Source organism: Ovis aries, chromosome X, assembly GCF_016772045.2.
Source record: "Ovis aries strain OAR_USU_Benz2616 breed Rambouillet chromosome X, ARS-UI_Ramb_v3.0, whole genome shotgun sequence".
Lineage (NCBI taxonomy): Eukaryota > Metazoa > Chordata > Mammalia > Artiodactyla > Bovidae > Ovis > Ovis aries.
Window position 1 is genome coordinate 129687570 of NC_056080.1, and position 20982 is coordinate 129708551.

The following is a 20982-nucleotide window of genomic DNA, read 5'->3' on the forward strand; positions in this document are numbered from 1 at the left end:
CCAAGCCATTTCCTAATACTGATAATATATATAAATGACTTTGATTAGTTTTATAAGACCAACTATAGATAATTGTGCTTGTTACCCTACTGTCAGAGTAGATAAATAATCAAACCTGTTACCTGCTGTCACCAGACCTGAACACCCCAGGAAGACAGTTATTGGTTCAGTCAGGAAAACCTCACTGTAGAGTGGTTCAGTGACTGTGCCTACCAGTTTGAGTCCCTCCTTGGCTGACATGGAGTCAAAATGAACTTTTTTAGCTTCTCTGACTAAATTAATGCTCTCACCATCCCTATGATGTTAAATTGCAAATCATGAAGGTTTTCCACTTCAAAAACAAGAGAATGAGGGGTGAAAAAGAATGACATTAGATTAGCTGAACAAGGTAGGGTAGAAACTTGTGATTCTAGGAAGTGTGAAATGGGTTGTTTGTTTGTTTGTTTGTTTGTTCCTGAATTTTCTGTTGCACTTAACTTCTATGGTGTTTCCGAGTCCTCTTTTTATGTGAATCCATAAACAATGGTAATGTTGAGAAGGTTTCTGAATGGAGTATGCCTATCCTATCAACACCATCATTCGTGAGTTGAGACCGGCAATTGTTATTTAAGCCGTGAAGCCATTTCCCTTATTTTGCCTTCACAGTGATCCACAACATTGCAAGGTGATTGCGCACTAGGGACTCTTATTTCCTCAATCATTAACTGAAGTGAATAATTACCATTGTTACTCCTCCTTCCAATCTTCAACATCAAACTCTGCTTTTCCCATCTCCATCCTAGATTTCCTGTGTATCAGAGACTTTTGAGGTCCCAGTTATCCCCTCAAAACCCAATTGTGGTTATTTTCAGTGGTTTTTTTTTTTTAATATAACTGAGGTGTTCATTTAATGTCTGAATTTACAAATGTGAAAGAAACACAGCACATTAAAATATCTAATGGAATCTTAAAATGACTTCCTACACAATATATGTATTATATTTAGGTCTTCAGTCCGTTTTGAGTTTATTTTTGTATATGCTGCTAGAGAATGTTCTAATTTTACTTTATTGCATGTAGCTATCCAATTATCCAAGCACCACTTATTGAAGAGACTGTCTTCTCTCCATTTGTACATTCTTGCCTTTTTAAATTGTAGATTAATTGATCATGGACTGCAAGGATATGCAACCAGTCAATCCTAAAGGAAATCAGTCCTGAATATTCATTGGAAGGACTGATGCTGAAGCTGAAACTCCAATATTGTGTCAAATGATGTGAAGAACTGACTCCTTGGAAAGACCCTGATGCTGGGAAAGATTGAAGGAGGGAGAGAAAGGAATGACAGAGGATGAAATGGTTGGATGGCATCACCGACTTGATGGACATGAGTTTGAGTAAGCTCTGAGAGTTGGTGATGGACAGGGAAGCCTGGTGTGCTGTAGTTCATGAGGTCGCAAAGGGTCACACATGACTGGGAGACTGAACTGAACTGAATTGACCATAAGCCCATAGGTTTATTTCTGAGCTCTCCTGTTCTACGGATCCATGTGTCCATTTTTGTGCCAGTACTACACTGATTGGATTACTGTAGTTTTCTGTTGTAGTCCAAAATCAGGGAACCCGATTCCTCCAGTTCTGGTCTTCTTCTGGAAGATTGTTTTGGCGATTCAGGGTCTTTCATCTTTCCATACAAAATTTAAAATGGTTTGTTTTAGTTCTGTGGAAAATGCCCTGGTATTTTCATAGGAATTGCATTGAATATGTGGATTGCCTTTGATAGCATGGTTTTTTAAAGAATATCAATTCTTCCAATCCATAAACAAAGTAGACCTTTCCCTCTGTTTGTATTATCTTTAATGTCTTTGATCAGGGTCTTATTCTTTGTAAGTACAGTTCTTTCACCACCACCTAGGTACATTTATTCCTAGGTGTTTTATTTCTCTCTTTTTATTCTTTTTCTCTCACTCTGGTGGTTTTCTAGCAATAAGAGTACTCATTTTTTGAGAAATAACCACTATAAGTCATTAATCAATTCCAGATTGTGTGGTATTTGGGGGATCTAAACAATGTTTAAGACAACAATTTAAAATTTGCAAAATGTTAAATATTTTTAGTATGTATTTCTATTTCTGTTTGTGTTCTGTATTTGGCAAATGGAGTTTTGTCATTCTCTTCATAGTGATCATTGTCTTCGATAAGTTTTGGAGATAATAGCTGATCAAATAATTCCTATGCTTTTCAGGAGCACTGTGCTGAGGAAGTCAGGAGTTTCTGCTCCTGGCACTGTAGGTCAATCAGAAGGAAAAGATTCTGTGTTGGAGTAAAATGTCCACCAAGTGACCTGAGTCATTCTGATGTCTGAAACAGCTTGAGTTATGGAGGTGAGTCAGACTTTCAGGAAGCTCTAACTGATTATTACATTTTTCAACTTAGATGACTTTGGTGACATCTTTGAAACTTCTCTTGCATCAACAATAGACATAAATCAGCTGAGGTGAATAGATGACTGGCTGTCTCCTTCATGGGGCAGAGTTCAAAGATTTTTCTGGTGGAAGTCACGGAAAGTTTAAAATACCACTGAGTTTGACTGTCTCTGTGGTTAAACGTGGCGGAGGGGCAGTGGGAGTTGGGGGGTGGAGCATCCAGTGTCACGTGACATGGGCTGCCATAGTAACAGGCCTCCTGCCTTGCATTTTATCCAATCAGATATGGACAGTGTTTGTGACTTCAGGGAGGGCAGGGCTTATAAACTCCGACGACTGCCTTCAATTCCCGCATGTCCTTTCTTCTGAGTAGTGGGGACTGGTGGCTCTGACATGGCTCAGCCATCCTCTGACAACTCTGAGGAAGACCTGGGCACCAACAAAGCCGGAACCTCCAAAATAGAGCCCTCTGAAATGGAGTTCTCTGAAACAGAGACCTCAGAAACGGAGCCCTCTGACACAGAGACCTCGGAAACCGAGCCCTCCGAACCAGAGCCGTATGATGCTGAGCCAAAGAAGGAGAAACAGAAGACAGCTAAGGGCCGCCGCCTCCGTCGCCGCCGTCTGGACAACTTTGCAAGCTTCGCCACATATTTCCCCAGGGTGCTGAGGCAAGTGCACACCGGCCTGAGTCTCTCTCACGAGGCCATGAACGTCATGGATTCGTTCGTGAAGGATATGTTTGAGCAGATTGCCGAAGAAGCTGGGAGCCTGGCCCGCTCCAACAAGCACTGCACCATCACGAGTGGGGAGATCCAGACAGCCGTGAGTCTTCTCTTGCCTGGGGAGATCGGCAAGTACGCAGTGTCCGAGGCCACCAAGTCGGTCATCAGATACAACACCCGCAGATGAACTGCCTCATGACCACTGCAACATCGCAAACCAAAGACTCTTATCAGAACCACTTGAAGGGAAAAGACCTGTAGTGATAAAGAGCCACATCCATCCACTCTGACTTCTTTACGTATGCCCTACTTTCCATCTTTAAAACTTTTCCATCCCAAGGAAAGCATTAAAAACCTCATCAAGTGTGCTTCAATAACGGTCGGTTGTGTCATTTGCTTGATGGAAAAATCGTGTACTTTTTTCTTAATGTATTGCAACTCGTCGCTTTCCTAAATGGTTATTTCTATTCGTGGTTTATCAGTCAGCAATTTTAAGGATCTTTATGGTCAAAATTCTTTCCCTAAAAGTTTCATTGGCCTTTTTCACTTTCATTCTCCCACCTATATTTAGGTATCATCCAGGGATTTTTATATGGGATATGCTGCTGCTGCTACTGCTGCTAAATCGCTTCAGTCGTTTCCAACTCTGTGCATCCCCAGAGACAGCAGCCCACCAGGCTCCCCCATCTCTGGGATTCTCCAGGCAAGAACACTGGAGTAGGTTGCCATTTCCTTCTCCAATGCATGAAAGTGAAAGTGAAGTCGCTCAGTCGTGTCCAACTCCTAGCGACCCCATGGACTGCAACCCACCAGGCTCCTCCGTCCATGGGATTTGCAACCTATAAACAGCAGTGTGTGCTTCCCCGGTGGCTCAGTGGTAAAGAATCCGCCTACAATGCAGGAGTCCCAGGAATGGCAGGTTCGATCCCTGGGTCAGAACGATCCCCTGGAAGAGGGCATGGCAACCCACTCCAGTAGTCTTACCTGGAAAATTCCATGGACAGAGGAACCTGGTGGGCTACAATCCATAGAGTCTGAAAGAGTCAGAAACGACTCAAACCACCTAGCATTCCGGCATCCATTTCTTGGGGCTTCGCAGTTGACATCAGTGGTAAGAAACTTGCCTGCAATGCAGGAGACACAGCAGCCCTGGGTTTGATCCCTAGGTGGAGAAGGTTCCCTGGAGGAGGGCATGGAAACCCACTCCAGTATTCTTGCATGGATAAGCCCCATGGACAGAGGACCCTACTGGGCTACAGTCCATGGAGTCGCAAAGAGTCCGACATGACTCAAGAGGCTTAGCACACACAGATGCATCCATTTCTTGTTGTGGGACATGTTCTACCTCTTTGCATCAGCAAAAGAGGAGGAGGATCAGCAATTAAGAGAAATAAGATGACTTCTTCTTCTACCTCAAGTATTTGACTGCTAATGCTTAAGAGAATATTTACTGAATTTAATGTCCATTGTGTTTTCTTCTTGGTGCATTGACTTTTTTTTCTATAGGTATACTGCTGAATCTCAAAGTAGTTGGTGATTTTCCTATTCCTTTTTTAAAGATTGATTTCAAGCTGACTTCATCCTTGGAGAGAGATAAAGCACTCTGAGATTTCAGTCCTTTGTAATTTATTTTGGTTTTCATTAGAACTTAATATTTCATTTTATTTTATACTACTCATTTTGAACTTGAAAATAAGCAACAAGAATATGCTGTAGAGCACAGAGAAATACAGCAATTATTTATTAATAAATGTGAACAGAGTATAATATATAAAACAATTGAATCACTAAGTTGTAAACCTGAACAAAAAGTATTGTAACTCGCAAATACATCCATAAAAAATTTTAAGTTAAAACAAACTTTTCAGTGTGACAGGATTTGGATGTGGAAATCTGAGAAGGATGTCACTGTCAGCCAAACAATGAGAGAAAAGTTGGGAGGAAATACAAAATTCCAACCTTTCCTTGATCCAAGTTATACTGTCTTCTCTAGGTCTTTCATGATAGAGTTCTATAAATTCTACATTCTCCTAGTATTATAATTTCCCATTTTATTCTCTCTGGAATTCTTCAGAAGCATTTTATGTGTGATACGCAACAGATATAGTGAAGAACGTGATATACCCATCCACTACCTCTAGTATACTTGTCCCACATATCCCAGTTTATTTATTTATTTTCCACATATCCTTGTTAATCAAACATTTAAATATATGAATGGGGGTGGATATATAATACAGAAATGGCAAAACAAATTTCACACACATTTTAATTTTGTAACTCCTTAGGTTTTGAAATTGTTTTAGAAATTCGAACAGATGTATCTAATCAGTTATTTTCTAGCAGAGAACCTTTTGCTCTTTAAAACACAAATTTTCATGACCTGCAATTCTATATCCATCATAGCAAGTCCAGAGAAAGCATTTCAAGCATCTGTCTCCACTGGTGCAGCCAATGGGGGACTGGCAGCCTGCGAGCCACAGCTGCTGACTCAAAGTGTGGTTGAGTGACCAGAGCTCAAGAGATAATAGCCTTTCTATGAAAATCAGACTGCAGATTGATGGGGAAGGAACTGTGGTACTGTGCCAGTTCACGAAGACACTGCTATCATGCTTTGTGTATTTTGTGTTTGTAAATACAGAAATGCAATAGGATCACTGTTGAAAGATGTTACAGATGCAGCATAATTGGTCTAGAGAGTGAAGACTGGGAGTGTAAGGGAGGACAACACATAAGAAATCTAGAGAGAAAAAAAGAAAATTGGAATTTTGCATATCAGTTTCTTCACTCTGCCTATTGTATATCACACATAAACTGCTTCTCAAGAACTCCATAGTAGACTTTGGGAGAATGAGAATAACCTGGGAAATGAAATTGCTAGGAAAATAATTCAGAGCTTACCTAACTCTGTCATGACTGACCTAGAAGAAATACTACAGCTGGGGTCAGGAGGTTGGAATTTTGTAGATCCTCCTAGGTTTTCTCTCATTGTTTTGCTGAGAATCAAATCCTTCACAGATTTCTACATCCAATAACAGTGGTACTGATAAATTCTTTTCAACTTTAAATTTTTTTATGGATATATTCATGAGTTGCAATATTATATTTGTTCAGGTTTACAACATAGTGCTTCAGTTGTTCTATATATTATACTCTGTTTACATTTATTATTAGATAAATGGTATATTTCTCTGTGCTGTACAGCATATCCTTGTTGCTTAAAGTTCAAAATGAACAGTTTAAAATATAATGAAATATTAAGTTCTAATGAAAAGCTTTATAAATTAAAAAGACTGAAATTGCAGAGTGCTTTCTCTCTCTCCAAAGATATAGTAACCTTGAAATCAATCTTTTAAAAGAGAAATAGAATAGAATTATGGACAGAGGGAGAGGGGAGGAGAGGATGAGATGCAAGCAAAGAGTAACATGGAAGATAGATAGTCAACGGGAATTTGTTGTATGGCTCAGGAAACTCAAACCGGGGCTCTGTATCAACCTAGAGGGGTGGGATGAGGAGGGAGTTTCAAAAGGGAGGGAATATATGTATATCCTAGGCTGATTCATGTTGAGGTTTGACAGAAAACAGCAAAATTCTGTACAGCAATAATCCTTCAATAAAAATTAATTAATTAAAAATAAAAAGTATCACAAAACAAACAAAAATAAAAGGAATAAGAAAACCACCAACTAGTTTGAAATTCAGCAATATACTTATAGAAATAAAAATGTCAATGCACCAAGAAGAAAACACAATGCACATTAAATTCAGTAAATACTATCATAAGCAATAGCAGTCAAATACTTGAGGTAGAAGAAGAAGTCATCTTATTTCGCTTAACTGCTGAACATCCTCCTCCTTATTTTGATGCAAGGAGCTAGAGGCATGTCGCTCAACAAGAAGTGGATGCATGCATGTGCGCTAAGTCTCCTCAGTTGTGTCCCACTCTTCGTGGCCCTATGAACTGTGGCCCGCCAGGCTCCTCTGTCCCTGGGAATTATCCAGGAAAGAATACTGGAGGGGGTTTCCATGCCCTCCTCCAGGGAACCTTCTCCATCTAGGGACAGAACCTGGGTCTCCTGTGTCTCCTGCATTGCAGGCAGGGTCTTTACTACCAGCACCACCTGGGAAGACCCAAGAAATGGATGCGTGCATGCTAAGCCGCTTCAGTCGTGTCTGACTCTTTGAGACCCTATGGATTGTAACCCGCTAGGTTCCTCTGTCCATGGGACCTTCCAGCAAGAATACTGGAGTGGGTTGCCATGCCTTTCTCCAGGGCATCTTCCCACTCCAGGGACTGAATCCATGGCTCTTACGTTTTCCACATAAGAAGGCAGGTTCTTTACCACTAGCACCACCTGGGAAGCCCCAAGAAATGGATGCCTGTACTTAAATGGCCATGGTTAAAAGCAGGTGCTTGAATGGAAAAACATCAGGAAAACTATCACCCCATGTTCCCTCTCCATCTCTAGGCTGAGTGTCACAGGAAGGTTCTTATTTGTTCATCTCTCCTCACTCCACCATACGTTTGGCCAATTGCTTTGGCTCATGGGCTACCAGTCCCTCATTGGCTGCTACTGTGGAGACTGTGGCTACATTCTCTGTCACTGGACTATCCCATCATCCCTGCAAGTGTGCAATTCAGTCAGGATTTTTGTTTTCTTTTTTTTTTAAAGCAAAATGTTCTAGGTTGCAAACAAAAAATAAGATCAGAGAAATCTGAATAATGTGATTTCAAAAGATACGGCGCTTGATTGCAGAAATTTAGAATTTTCTTATTTTACACTGTGTTTGAGTCCTACTTTACACATGGAAGTGAATTGGGATTGAAGGAATAGAATGTGATTTTTATATCTGCTACTGCTGGTGCAGTGGTCAAAAATCTGACTGCCAATGCAGGAGACGAAAGAGACACAGCTTCTATCCCTTGGTCAGAAAAATCCCCTGGAGTAGGAAATGACAATCCAGTTCAGTATTCTTGCTTGGAAAATTTCAAGGAGATAGAAGCCTGACAGTCTCCTGTCCATGGGGTCAGAAAGAGTCGGACATGACTGAGTGACTGAGCACACACACACACACACACACACACACACACACACACACACACACACACACACTGCTCTTTGCGAGCCTGCATGTTACCTTGCTTCAGTGGTGCTTGACTCTTTGCAGACCCTATGGACTGTAGTCCACCAGGCTCCTCTCTCCATGGTACTGATTCTCCAGGAAAGAATACTGGAGAGGGTTGCCATGCCCTCCTCCCGGGGATCTTTATGACCCAGGGATGGACCCTGCCTCTCCTGCGACTCCTGCATTGCAGGCGGATTCTTTACTGCTGAGCCACCCGGGAAGACCACACTGGTTTTTATCGGTTGCTATACCCATATAAAAATCTCTGGATGATACCTAAATATAGACGGGAGAATGAAAATGGAAAAGGCCAATGAAACTTTTAGGGAAAGAATTTTGACCATAAAGATCCCTAAAATCACTGAGAAACCACGAATAGAAAGTGGCGAGTTGCAACATGTTAAGAAAAAAGGACACGATTTTCCATCGAACAAATGACACAACCGACACATATTGAAGCAAAGTTAATGAGGTTTTTAATGTTTTCTTTGGGGTAGAAATGTTTTAAAGATTAAATGTAGGGCCTAAGGGGAGAACCCTTAAGTCTGGTTTGCGATGGTCAGACAGTCCTGGGGCAGTTCATCTGCAGAGGTGGTATCTGATGACCGACTTGGTGGCCTCGGACGTGGCATACTTGCCGAGCTCCCCAGGCAACAGAAGACGCACAGATGTCTGGATGTCTTCGGTCATGATGGTGCAGCGCTTGTTGCTGTGGGCCAGGCGCCCGGCCTCTTCGGCAATCCGCTCGAACATATCTTTCACAAACGAATCCAGGACGTTCACGGACTCACGGGAAAGACTCAGGCCTGTATGTACTTGCTTCAGCACCCTAGGGAAATAGGTAGCAAAGCTTGAGAAATTGCCCTGACGGCAGCGGCGGCGACGGCAACGGCGGCCCTTAGCTGTCTTCTGCTTCGCCTTTTTTGGTTCCGCATCATTCGGCTCTGGTTTGGAGGTCTCTGCTTTCACCATCTCCGTTTCAGAGGGCTCAGTTTCGGAGGTGCTGGTGTCTATGGTGATCACGTCTTCCTCATGGCTGTCAGAGGATGGTTCCAACACGGCAGCGCCACCATTCTCCATAGCGCAGCCCAGAAGAACAGTGAGGTCGTTGAAGGCCGTTGGCCGAATTTATAGGCCCGGCTTTCCCTGACGTCACAGACACTGTCCATCTCTGATTGGATGCAAGGCAGGGAGGCCTGTTACTATGGCAGCCCATGTCCCGTGACACCTGACGTCCCACCTCCCAACTCCTGCCCTGCCCCTCCCCCATGTTTAACCCCCAGTCAGCCCATCTGCCCTGGTGGCTCTGACGGTAATGTGTCTGTCTACAATGCGGGATACCTGGGTTCGATCCCTGGGTCGAGAAGATTCGGTGGAGAAGGAAATGGCAACCCCCTCCAGTACTCTTGTCTAGAAAATCCCATGGACGGAGGAGTCTGGTGTCCATGGGGTCGCAAAGAGTCGGACACGACTGAACAACTTCACTTTCACTTTCAGCCAATCTCAGTGAAAGTCACCTAATTTGGAAAATGAAATAATCAGTTAAAGCTTCCTGAGAGAGTATGACAGTCCTCCATAGCTCCAGCTCTTTCAGGCATCAGAGTGACTCAGGTCACTTGGTGGACATTTTACTCCAACACAGAATCTTCTCGTGGTTGACCTACAGTGGCATGAGCAGAATGTCCTGGCTTCCTCAGCAGAGTGCTCCTGAAAATCATAGGAATGTAATGAACAGCTATTATCTCCAGTATTTATCTAAACCAATGATCAGTATGAAGAGAATGACAAAATCCCATTCTCCAAATACAGAACACAAACAGAAGTAGGAATCCTTACACATACACACTAAAAATATGTAACATTTTGCAAATTATAAATTGTTTTCTTAAACCTTATTCCTGGCGGCTCAGAGGTTAAAGCGTCTGCCTGCAATGCAGGAGCCCTGGGTTTGATCCCTTGGTCGGGAAGATCCCCTGGAGAAGGAAATGACAACCCACTTCATTATTCTTGCCTGGAGACTCCCATGGAAGGAGCAGCCTGGTGGACTACAGTCCACGTGGTCACAAAGAGTCAGACACGACTGAGCGAATTCACTTCAAACCTTATTTAGGTCCCCCAAATACCACACATACTGGAACTGATTAATGATTTATAGTGGTTATTTCTCAAAAAATGATCACTCTTATTGCTGAAAAGCCACTAGGGTGAGAGAAAATGAATTTAAAAAGAGAGAAATAGAACAGCTAGAAATAAACGTACCTGTTATGCCCAAGTTGCGAAATCTCCCAATGACCACCAGGGAGCCAATATCTGATGCAAAAGCAAGATAGTTTTTATTACCAAGCTCGAGCTGGGGCGCCCACCTTTACCAACACAGCGGCTAAGGAGAGGAGCCCGGAACTCTGGGTTACATTGCTTATATAGGGTATTCTCGTGTGAAAATTTCGAAAAACGGGAGTTTCCGGATTGGGAGACGTCTAATTGGTTACCTTTTGTGGAAGGGTTAGGTGTTGGGTTCTGATTGGTTTCATTTCCCAGGCTGGCCACAGGTTCTGATTAGTTCCCATTTCCCGGGGTTAATTCAAATTTCCTGGGCAGGTCATAAGTCCTGAACATAAAGTCAGGAGATCCTAATTTGGGATCTGATTGGCTTGCAGGTAGTGGGGTGAGGTCAGGGGATTTCCAAAGACTCTTTCCTCAGAACTCTAAAATGGAGTCTTTTTAACAAAATGGGGTGGCTTATGTTCTTCATACCAAAAAAGAAAGTGAAGAGGAACTAAAAAGCCCCTTGATGAAAGTGAAAGAGGAGAGTGAAAAGTTGGCTTAAAGCTCAACATTCAGAAAATGAAGATCATGGCATCCAGTTCCATCACTTCATGGGAAATAGATGGGGAAACAGTGTAAACAGTGTCAGACTTTATTTTGGAGAGGCTCCAAAATCACTGCAGATGGTGACTGCAGCCATGAAATTAAAAGATGTTTACTCCTTGGAAGAAAAGTTATGACCAACCTAGACAGTATATTCAAAAGCAGACATTACTTTGCCGACTAAGGTCCATCTAGTCAAGGCTATGGTTTTTCCAGTAGTCATGCATGGACGTGAGAGTTGGACTGTGAAGAAGGCTGAGAGCCGAAGAATTGATGCTTTTGAACTGTGGTGTTGGAGAAGACTCTTGAGAGTCCCTTGGACTGCAAGGAGATCCAACCAGTCCATTCTGAAGGAGATCAGCCCTGGGATTTCTTTTGGAAGGAATGATGCTAAAGCTGAAACTCCAGTACTTTGGCCACCTCATGAGAAGAGTTAACTCATTGGAAAAGACTCTGATGTTGGGAGGGATTGGGGGCAGGAGGAGAAAGGGACGATGGAGGATGAGATGGCTGGATGGCATCACGGACTCAATGGACGTGAGTCTGAGTGAACTCCTGGAGTTGGTGATAGACAGGGAGGCCTGGCATGCTGCGATTCATGGGATCGCAAAGAGTCGGACATGATTGAGCGACTGAACTGAACTAAACTGAACTAGGTCAGACCCACCTACTGATCTTGGAGTGTCTCTTGGAGAGGTAGGAGAAATCTGGAGCTCACTCTGGGGACATAGATACTGGTGGAAGCAATTTTGGAAAGCTTTTTCTACCACATGGACACTGGTGCTGGCAAGTATCATTTTGACATCTTCCTCCTGGCTTATAATTCTCAGGAGCAAGCCTTGCTCCTGACCACCAGCCTATGGGCACCAGGATTGGATGTCTCACATCAGGTAACTAGCCAGGCCCATCCACCAGCATCCAGTGTGCCTTATGATGCCCTGAGCCCACAGGTGCCACTGGACACAACCCTGTCCACCAGAGTGCCTAGGATCTGCCCTACACATGAGAACACAGGCACTAGACCTGGGACACCCAGGGCCCTGCAGCCAGAGCCCCAGGACCCAGCTCTGCCCACCATGGAGCTGCTAGTAGCCCTAGGACAGCCTGGGACTCAGTCCCACCCATCAGCAAGTCAGCACCAGCTCTGAGATACCTTGGACTCTTCAGCCAGCTGTGCCAGGACTCAGCCCCACTCACCAGTGAACCAGTGTTAGTTTTTGGATACACTAGACCTTGCAGCCAGGTCTATCTGGAATGGGCCCCATCCAACAGAAGGTTGAAACTAGATCTAGGCTGCTCTTGGATACTGTCCAGCAGCTGCTTGAACACCTTTGTCTGTGAGAAAGTCCCAAGTGCTTGTCATTGAACGGATGTTGATGTGCCAAGGACGAGATGCAATCAGTGTTACTGTCTAAACTGGGTTACTAAAATTGTTACCAAACCAAACTTGGATCCACTAGCCAGCACAGAGTAAAGCCAATCTACTGATACCAGGTTGTGGCAAAGGAAAATACACTGCTTATGGCAAGCATCAAGCAAGGAGTATGGGCAGCTAATACTCAAAAGATCTGAACTCTCTAGTGGCCTTCAGGGAAGGGTTTTTTAAAACAAGAGTGAGGGAGAGAGTAACAGGGTGTGTGACCAACTCACATACATTCTTCTGATTGGTTGGTCATGAAGTATAATGGGAGTGAGCATCATCAACCTACTAGTTTGGGGTCTATGGTCCCAATGCTTGTAGTCAGCATAGAGTTAACTTCTTTCACCAGGTGAGGGTTTCAGTATCTGCAAACAGCTCAAAGTATATGGCTCAGAATATTATCTACAGCCCTTCAGAAGAAACTGAAGGTCCTTGATTTCATGTAATGGACAAACTATTATTATTTTGTCTTGCTTGACTGTTTTCCTTTGTCTCTATTTTCTTGCTTCTCTGATTAAGTTTTACTCTTTGGAATTCAGAGAAGATATAGCATGCTAAACTTTTTGTGCAAACAAGAGGCAGGTGGAAGACATATGGGGAGGGAATCGCTCCTCAAATTCTACATAGTGTCCTGCTCAGTTACAGTAATGTGTAATGATACTAATAATGGGCTCATTGGCCCTCAGTGCTGGCTCTCCTTTTCCCAAGGTAAGCACTTGAGGTGTGATGAGCTACCGGACTGCTTCCAAACTGGGCTGGAAATACCAGAACTTTCTGCCCCCTCCTTGCTCAGGCATTGTTCCCTTTATGCCTGTGCTATTCGGTAAAGCTCCCTCTAGTGTCCTGTCCGGGCTCATTCTTTCTCTTTAGCTCACAGACCTCTGCTGAAGGTGAAATCCTGTATGCATTTGGTCTCTACAAAAGGGTTTTATACTTTCTGGATGGGCTCAAGAAAAGTTATATTTTTTGTATATTATTCACTGTTTGTCTCATTGTTTGGCTGAGAGTGATTCCTCACAAGTTTCTACATCCTAATCCAAAGGAGAATTTTCAAACAATTTAAGAATACAAATAGAAAACTTTGATACAGTTAACCAAAAATTGAGTTCTAACAATGAATTTAATAATATATAATACATTTAAATTTCATAATAAATTCCAAAAGTTTAAATTACAGAACATGTTGTTTCTCCATAGAAATGGGAGGCTATAAATCTATTAAAAGTAACGAGAAAATCACCAACTGCCTCTGAGTTAAATAACTTACCAAAACACAGAACGCCAATGGGCCAAGAGGAAAACACAATGGAAATTAGATTATATTAACAATACCATTGATATTAATATTGAAACACTGCAAAGACAGGTCATCTTAGGTTTTTGTTTTGTTTTGTTTTGTTTTGTTTTACTGTTCACCATCTTTCTCTTAACTTAATGCAAAGGTCAAGAGACATGTCCCTCTTCCAGCTGTGGATTCATATCATCAAATAACCATGTTTGAAAACAAACTTCAAGGAAGCACACCCAGGTTTATCCCAGGTCACTTCCCCACACATTTTGGGACAATGCCTGTGGCTCACAGGCTGTAGGACCCTCACTGGCTGTTCCACTGGACACTGGTGCTTGAGCTACTCTCACTGGGCACTCCTGTTATCCTATGATACATAATTGTGGGTCACAAAACTTTTCTTTTAAATGTGGTAAGAAATGGCAGGTAAAAAATTAGAATTGGGTAAGTCTAAACATACTAATAATAGAGTATGGAATAATAACCTCATAATTCAGAGATCTGGAGAAGTAAACTATTATTTTTGTACTATTTTTGGTTTCTCATTTATGTATCTGAAATAATTCTGTATATGGAGTATGTTGAAACAAGTTTAATTGTGGTAATTTTGACTTTTCTTATCAGTTTCTTCACTTTACTTTTTTGTCATTTCCCACATAAAATCTTATGGATTACTGTACCCTATCTCTTAGACAGTTACAGAATAAAAGAGGTAAATAAAATGTTTACAAAACTGATAATGACCCTAGAGATCACCAGAAAGGCTGAAACAGGAATTATTTCTTGAACTTTTAAATTCAGCTATTTCTGCAACATATTTCAGATTATGCTTATGTTTTACAATCAATTCTGTAATACAGACAATGTTGAAAGAAGTTTGAATGGGGTATGCTTGTTGAATTAATACTATTTTCCTAAGGCAGGAATTTGTAGTTTGTTATTTAAGTTGTAAAGTCCTTGCTCTAATTTGTATTTTCAAGCTAACACTGTTAGGTCATGATTACACTTTAGGTGTCTGTTTTCCTCGCAGTCCACCAGGCTCCTCTGTCCATGAGATTTTCCAGGCAAGGATACTGGAGTGGGTTGCCATTTCCTTCTCCAGGGGATCTTCCCAACCCAGGGATTGAACCCAGGTCTCCTGCACTGCAGGCAAATTCTTTACCGACTGAGCTACAAGGGAAGCCCCCAATCACCCTCTAAAAGTGAAAAATTACCTATTCTCATTTCCCCTCAAGGTCTTTAACATCAAACCACATTTTCCCTCCCTCCTTCCTAGATGTCATGTGTGTCTCTCATCCTTGTATTTCTGCTTCATGGCCCATATGGTGCAGTTATAACACTTGCTTATTAATGCCTGTATTTGATTATTGGATTCACTAAATGTAAAATACACCTAACACAGTCAAAATCATCCTAGTTCATTCACAGGAATTCATATATATCTTTCTGACCAGCATGCCAGAAAAGTTCTGAAAAACATTTGTGTATCATATGGCCAGATACTGAGATACTGAAGCAGCAACAAGGAACACAACAGAAATTATGTCATTTTGTAAAACACTAATTTTTAATTAATTTATCTTTATTGAAGGATAAACACTATTTTTCTTATGGGTCCACAGTTCTGTTTTGAATCTGTGATGGTTCTGCAGTGAGCTTTTCACTTCCGAAATATGTATACTATCATGTAAGAATTTAATCACCAGTCTATGTCCGATGCAGGATACAGCATGCTTGGGGCTGGTGCACCGGGATGACCCAGAGGGATGTTGTGGGGAGGGAGGTGGGAGGGGGGTTCATGTTTGGGATTGCATATGCACCCGTGGTGGATTCATGTCAATGTATGGCAAAACCAATACAGTATTGTAAAGTAAAATAAAGTAAAAATTAAAATTAAAACAACAACAACAACAACAAAAAAAAACTGTATCCTGGTTGTATAAGACCATGTCAAGGTACCATCCAGAGAAATTTAATTGCAGGTGATTTGGTGGAAATTTTTCCTGATAATCTTTGGGAACCATATCACTTTTTCTAATTCTTTCTTAAGATTTTTCTAGAGGATTTCCCTGGTTTTCCAGTGGCTGAGACTCTGCACTCCCAAGGAGGGGTCCTGATTTCGATCCTGGGTTGGGGAACTAGATTGTGCATGCCACAACAAAGAACTACTGCAGTGAAATAAATGAATGAAAAAAAATGATTTTCTAATATTCCACAAACATAATGAATAATAACCCTGATAAGGGGACTGATTTAATATAAATCTGTACTCCAATGATCCCAAGGAGATCTGAAGTGTGTAGCTGTAGGCCTAGAAACACTAGATGCAGTATTCACTTGCTGATGGGAGGAGCCTTGGCCTAGGGGTGTCCTGAAGCTTCATGGGTGTCAGCCCATAGGTAGGTCAGGCCAAATTTAGGGCCAATGACTGAGCAGCCCAAAGTATCCCTGGGGTCCTGGGGATGACACCAGCCATGAACTGAGAATTTCCAGGTGTATCATCTGGATTTAGAAAAGGCAGAGGAACCAGAGATCAAATTGCCAACATCCATCCGATAATAGAAAAAGTGAAAGTGTTAGTCGCTCAGTCATGTGCAACTCTTTCTGCCCCCATAGACTGTAGCCACCAGGCTCCTCTATCCATGGGAGTTTCCAGGCAAGAATACTGGAGTAGGTCACCATTTCCTTCTCGAGGGGACCTTCCCAACTGAAGGATCGAACCTGAATCTCCCACACTGCAGACAAATTCTTTACCATCTGAGCCATCAAGAAAATAGAAAAAGCAAGGGAATTTTTTTTAAAAAAGCTTCTATTTCTGCATCATTGACTACACTAAAGCCTCTAAATGTGTGGATCACAATAAAGTGTGGAAAATTCTTAAAGTAATGGGAATACCAGACCACCTTAACTTCCTCCTGAGAAATCTGTGTACAGGTTCAAGAAGCAACAGTTAGAACTGGACATGGAACAATGGACTGGTTCAAAGTTGGAAAAAGAGTAAGTTAAGGCTATATAGTGTCACCTTGATTTTTTAATTTCTATGCAGAATACATCATGTGAAATGTCAGGCTGGATAAATCACAAACTGGAATCAAGATTGCCAGGAAAAATAACAATAAAATCAGATATGCATATGACACTAGTCTAATGGCAGAAAGTGATGAAGAAGTAAAGAGCCTCTTGGTGAAGGTGAAAGAAGAGACTGGAAAAGCTGGATTAAAACTCAACATTCAAAAATCTAAGATCATGGCATCTGGTCCCATCACTGTGGCAAATAGATGGGAAAATGATGAAAACTGTGAGAGACTTTATTTTCTTGGGTTCCGAAATCACTGTGAACAGTGACTGCAGCCATGAAATTAAAAGATGCTTGCTCCTTGGAAGAAAAGCTTTCACAAACCTATACAGCATATTAAATAGCAGAGACGTCACTTTGTCAATAAAGGTCAGTCTTGTCAAAGCTATGCTTTCTCCAGTAGTCATGTACAGATGTTAGATTTGGACCATAAAGAAGGCTGAGCACCAAAGAATTGATACTTTTGAACTGTGCTGCTGGAGAAAACTCTTGAGAGTCCTTTGGACTGTAAGATTAAGCCAGTCATTCCTAAAGGGAATTAACACTGAATGTTCATTGGAAGGACCGGTGCTGAAGTTGAAGATCCAATACTTTGGCCACCTGATCCTAAGAGCCAAGTCATTGGTAAAGACCCTGAGCTGGGAAATAGAGAAGGCAAAAGGAGAAAGAAGTCGCAAAGGATGGAGATGGTTAGTTAGCATCACCAACTCAATGGACATGAATTTGAGCAAAATCTAGGAGATAGTAGGGGACAGAGGAGCTTGCCATGCTGTAGACCGTGGAGTCAAAAAGAATCAGATTTGACTAGCAACTGAACAACAACTCTAGGCCCTGTGATTGTGTCACATCATTGATATTTCAGCAAAAGTTTTGCTTAGGAACATTTATGCTATTGCAGAGACCATAGTTTTTACTTCCTGTAAACCCAGTGATTATTTCAGAATGTCATCTCTTAGAAGGGAGTGGTAAGGTAATACTCAAGGTTGCAAAAAGCAACAGCATAATCCCCTTTAGTCAGAAAATATATGAATATTAATAGACCACAGTCCAGATGCTTAGGTACTTAAATGCTAACATGTCTAATTGATAGGACTGTAGGTGATTGGTTCTTATAAATTTCGAGTGATAAATGTATCATTTTAGGGTAGCCATCTGGACTCATCTATTTATTTGTTTTCTTGATTATATTAGTCAGCTAGGCTTGCCATAATAAAATACTGTAGACTAGGTAGCATAAACAACAGAATTTCATTTTCTCACAGTTCTGGAGGATGGAAATCTGAGAATCAAGATCTAGCAGTGTCAATTTCTGGTGAAAGCTCTCTTTCTGTCTTGCTAGTGGTCATCTTCTTGTTGGGTCCTCACATGTAGAGGAAAGATCTGGTATCTCTTCCTCTTCCGTATAGCCACAGTCCTATCCAATTATGCCCCTGCCCCATCTCAATTAATCACCTAAATACCCTATATTCAGATCCAGTCACACTTGGGGTTAGGGCTTCAACATATTAATTTTTTGGAGGGAAGCCAATTCGGTTCATAGCACATGTGCTCACCACAAACACCAAAAATATTTGGTTCATAAAACAGTGAATTCTGTTCAGGACAAGAACCAGACCAGAGGTTCTGTGCTGCAGCTCATTATCAGGTATTACATATCTGAGCTGATGCCCAATGAAAGAAGTGATGTGCTTAGCAAAGTGGGTGTTAGAAAGAGCCTCTTGCTTCTCCCCATCCAACCCCAGCCTTTCATGTCCCCTGACTTTAGTTGAAAAGCACTTTCCTAAAAGCAAGGAGAGTCCCCCTAAAATTCTAGCCCTTACACACCTTAGAAGATCAAATCAGACCCTTTGTTTTCATTTCTTCATTTCTGAGACAAAGGGGCTAAAACTTTTGCACATGGCCTCTTCGCCCAAGGCTCTCTATCTCTATGATTCCAACTTCCAGGAAAAGCACTTAGTATCCGTGTTGGAGGGCACACATATTGAATAATATCCTGCAAACTGAGAAGGAACTTTGACACCAAAAAAAACAGAGGGAGCAATGCCATAAAGTGCAATTATGAAGTTCACTGTGAGTAACTTACATAAAGGAACAAAGGAGAGAGTGGAGAGATAATCCAGAGACATTCACAGCTGCACTGCACACTGACCTCTAAAAAGGGTACAAGAGAATTTAAAGGGGCCAAAGCTAAAAGTAGAATCTGATTACCAAGACAGAAGTACAAGTGCAGTGACTGGGATCGGGGTTCCTCCCCTCAGGGGTTTCATGGCCATTAACTATCTATGTCAGCAAAATCCATTCTTGCAGGTTTCATATCAGATGAAGGCAAGGGCAAAAGTTGATAGGGTACTCATCTGGCTTGGACTCACTTCTTGTAAATTAGGCTAAAGCTCAATCATGTGAAAAGAGGGGAGGTTAGGACTGTGCGAATTAAGATGAAACTGACAAAACGCATTTGGTGTGGTTCAGCCACACAATCCCCAAGTCAGGACCCACTTGATCTGGACAGAAGGGGCCTTTCCCATGTGCCAAATCTGCTAGAATATCTTTCCTGCACTCATTTTATTTTGCTGAAATGTACCCTTGTGTACTTTCATTCCTTAGAAGACCACCAAAAATGAATCACAGGAGCCTATCATAAACCTATTGGTCATATTTATTATTTTACTGCTTCATTAGAAATGAAAAAAAATTGTGAGAAGATGCAAAACCATGGAACCTAAGGATTATGAAGCATTAGAGGGAATCATTGTAGAAAGTTAAAAGCAGCTTATCCTATGGGAGTTCAAAGACTACACACAAAGATCATCAATTGTGAGATTATTGACAGCATCTGCCTGCTGGAATTTATGCACCAGTGGAACTGTTAAGATGTGGGGACTTTGGCTACACCTGACCTCTTAGCCAGGGGCTATGGGTGAAAAGACATCAAAAGATAGCTAAAATCTCTACAAAGATTCGCCAAAAGTAAAACACTCAAGCAATGTTGAAATTTGCTCTTGTGAGGAGGTCCCCATTTTACATTTCAGCACACTCTTCCTCCTGCTGAATAGCTGGGGAAACACACACACACACACACACACACACACACACACACACACACATTATTATGAGGGTATTTTCCTAAGATTAAGTTCAATTTCTTCCAAAAGAGCTCATTGCCAAATCATTGGAGGCTGCCATAAGAAAGAAAGTGTTAGTCACTCAGCCTTGTTCAACTCTGCAATCCCATGACCTGTAGCTCTCCAGGGTCTTTTGTTCATGGGATTTCCCAGGCAAGAATAGTGGAGTGAATTGCCATTCCCTTCTCCAGGGGATCTTCCCAAACCAAGGATTGAACCTGAGTCTCCCTATTGCAGGCAGATTCTTAACTGTCTGATCCACCAGGGAGGCTGCCATACCGTCTTTAAATTTAGAATGCCAAGGCATTAACCACAAATCCTCAGTGAGGTATGTGTGTGTGCAATGTAATGAACGAAACATTTGTTAGACTCAACTGTAGTTTTTTTCCCCCCCATTTGAGAGGTAGATGTATGCTGTTTTCATTTTTTCCACAGATTGTTCTGAGACTGTGGAGCAACTGAAGCATTTTCTTCAGAATTATCTATCACTATATGATTAGAAAGGTATGCCTTTTCAGGCAATCTTGACTAACTTTGAAACTTTCAGATAAAACTACATGACAAAACGTTTCCCTTAGCTTGGAGTTTCTCCAGCAGGCTGTAAGTGAGGAAGGCCAAATTGATCCCTTGATCCCTGGGAAACTTGAGTATACCCAATATCTAAGCTGATTATCTCACCTCATCCTGTCGTTAGGTAGAGAAGGCCAAAGCCATAGTTTGCATGGCTCGTTAGGGATGAGATAAAAGACCCAAACCACTAGATGCAGAAAAATGACAAATAGCCCAAATTGGACAAAACTCTTACATTTATAATGTTTCTTCCAATATTTTAAGATTGGTTTTAATCTGATTCTTAGTAATGTTCCAACAAAAAGTCAGTTTTTATATTCCCTCATTACTACTAAGGCCTATATTTTAAAATTTATTTATTTATTTTAATTGGAGGTTAA

General features: G+C 41.7%; 2 protein-coding genes across 2 annotated transcripts; one reads left to right on the plus strand and one right to left on the minus strand.

Annotated features, from left to right (window-relative positions):
- Window positions 1-2798: 2798 nt before the first annotated feature.
- LOC114111698 (late histone H2B.L4-like) lies at window positions 2799-3409 on the plus strand. Its single transcript, XM_027963500.2, has one exon. The coding sequence runs from the start codon at window positions 2799-2801 to the stop codon at window positions 3315-3317; it is 519 nt and encodes a 172-aa protein (XP_027819301.1). The 3' UTR covers window positions 3318-3409.
- A 5426-nt stretch (window positions 3410-8835) lies between these two features.
- Window positions 8836-9391, minus strand: LOC101122255 (histone H2B-like). Its single transcript, XM_004022469.6, has one exon. The coding sequence runs from the start codon at window positions 9336-9338 to the stop codon at window positions 8838-8840; it is 501 nt and encodes a 166-aa protein (XP_004022518.2). The 5' UTR covers window positions 9339-9391; the 3' UTR covers window positions 8836-8837.
- Window positions 9392-20982: the final 11591 nt, after the last annotated feature.

Coding starts and splice junctions, on each gene's coding strand:
- LOC101122255 (XM_004022469.6), bottom strand. CDS start 9,338: ATGGAGAATGGTGGCGCTGCCGTGTTGGAACCATCCTCTGACAGCCAT.
- LOC114111698 (XM_027963500.2), top strand. CDS start 2,799: ATGGCTCAGCCATCCTCTGACAACTCTGAGGAAGACCTGGGCACCAAC.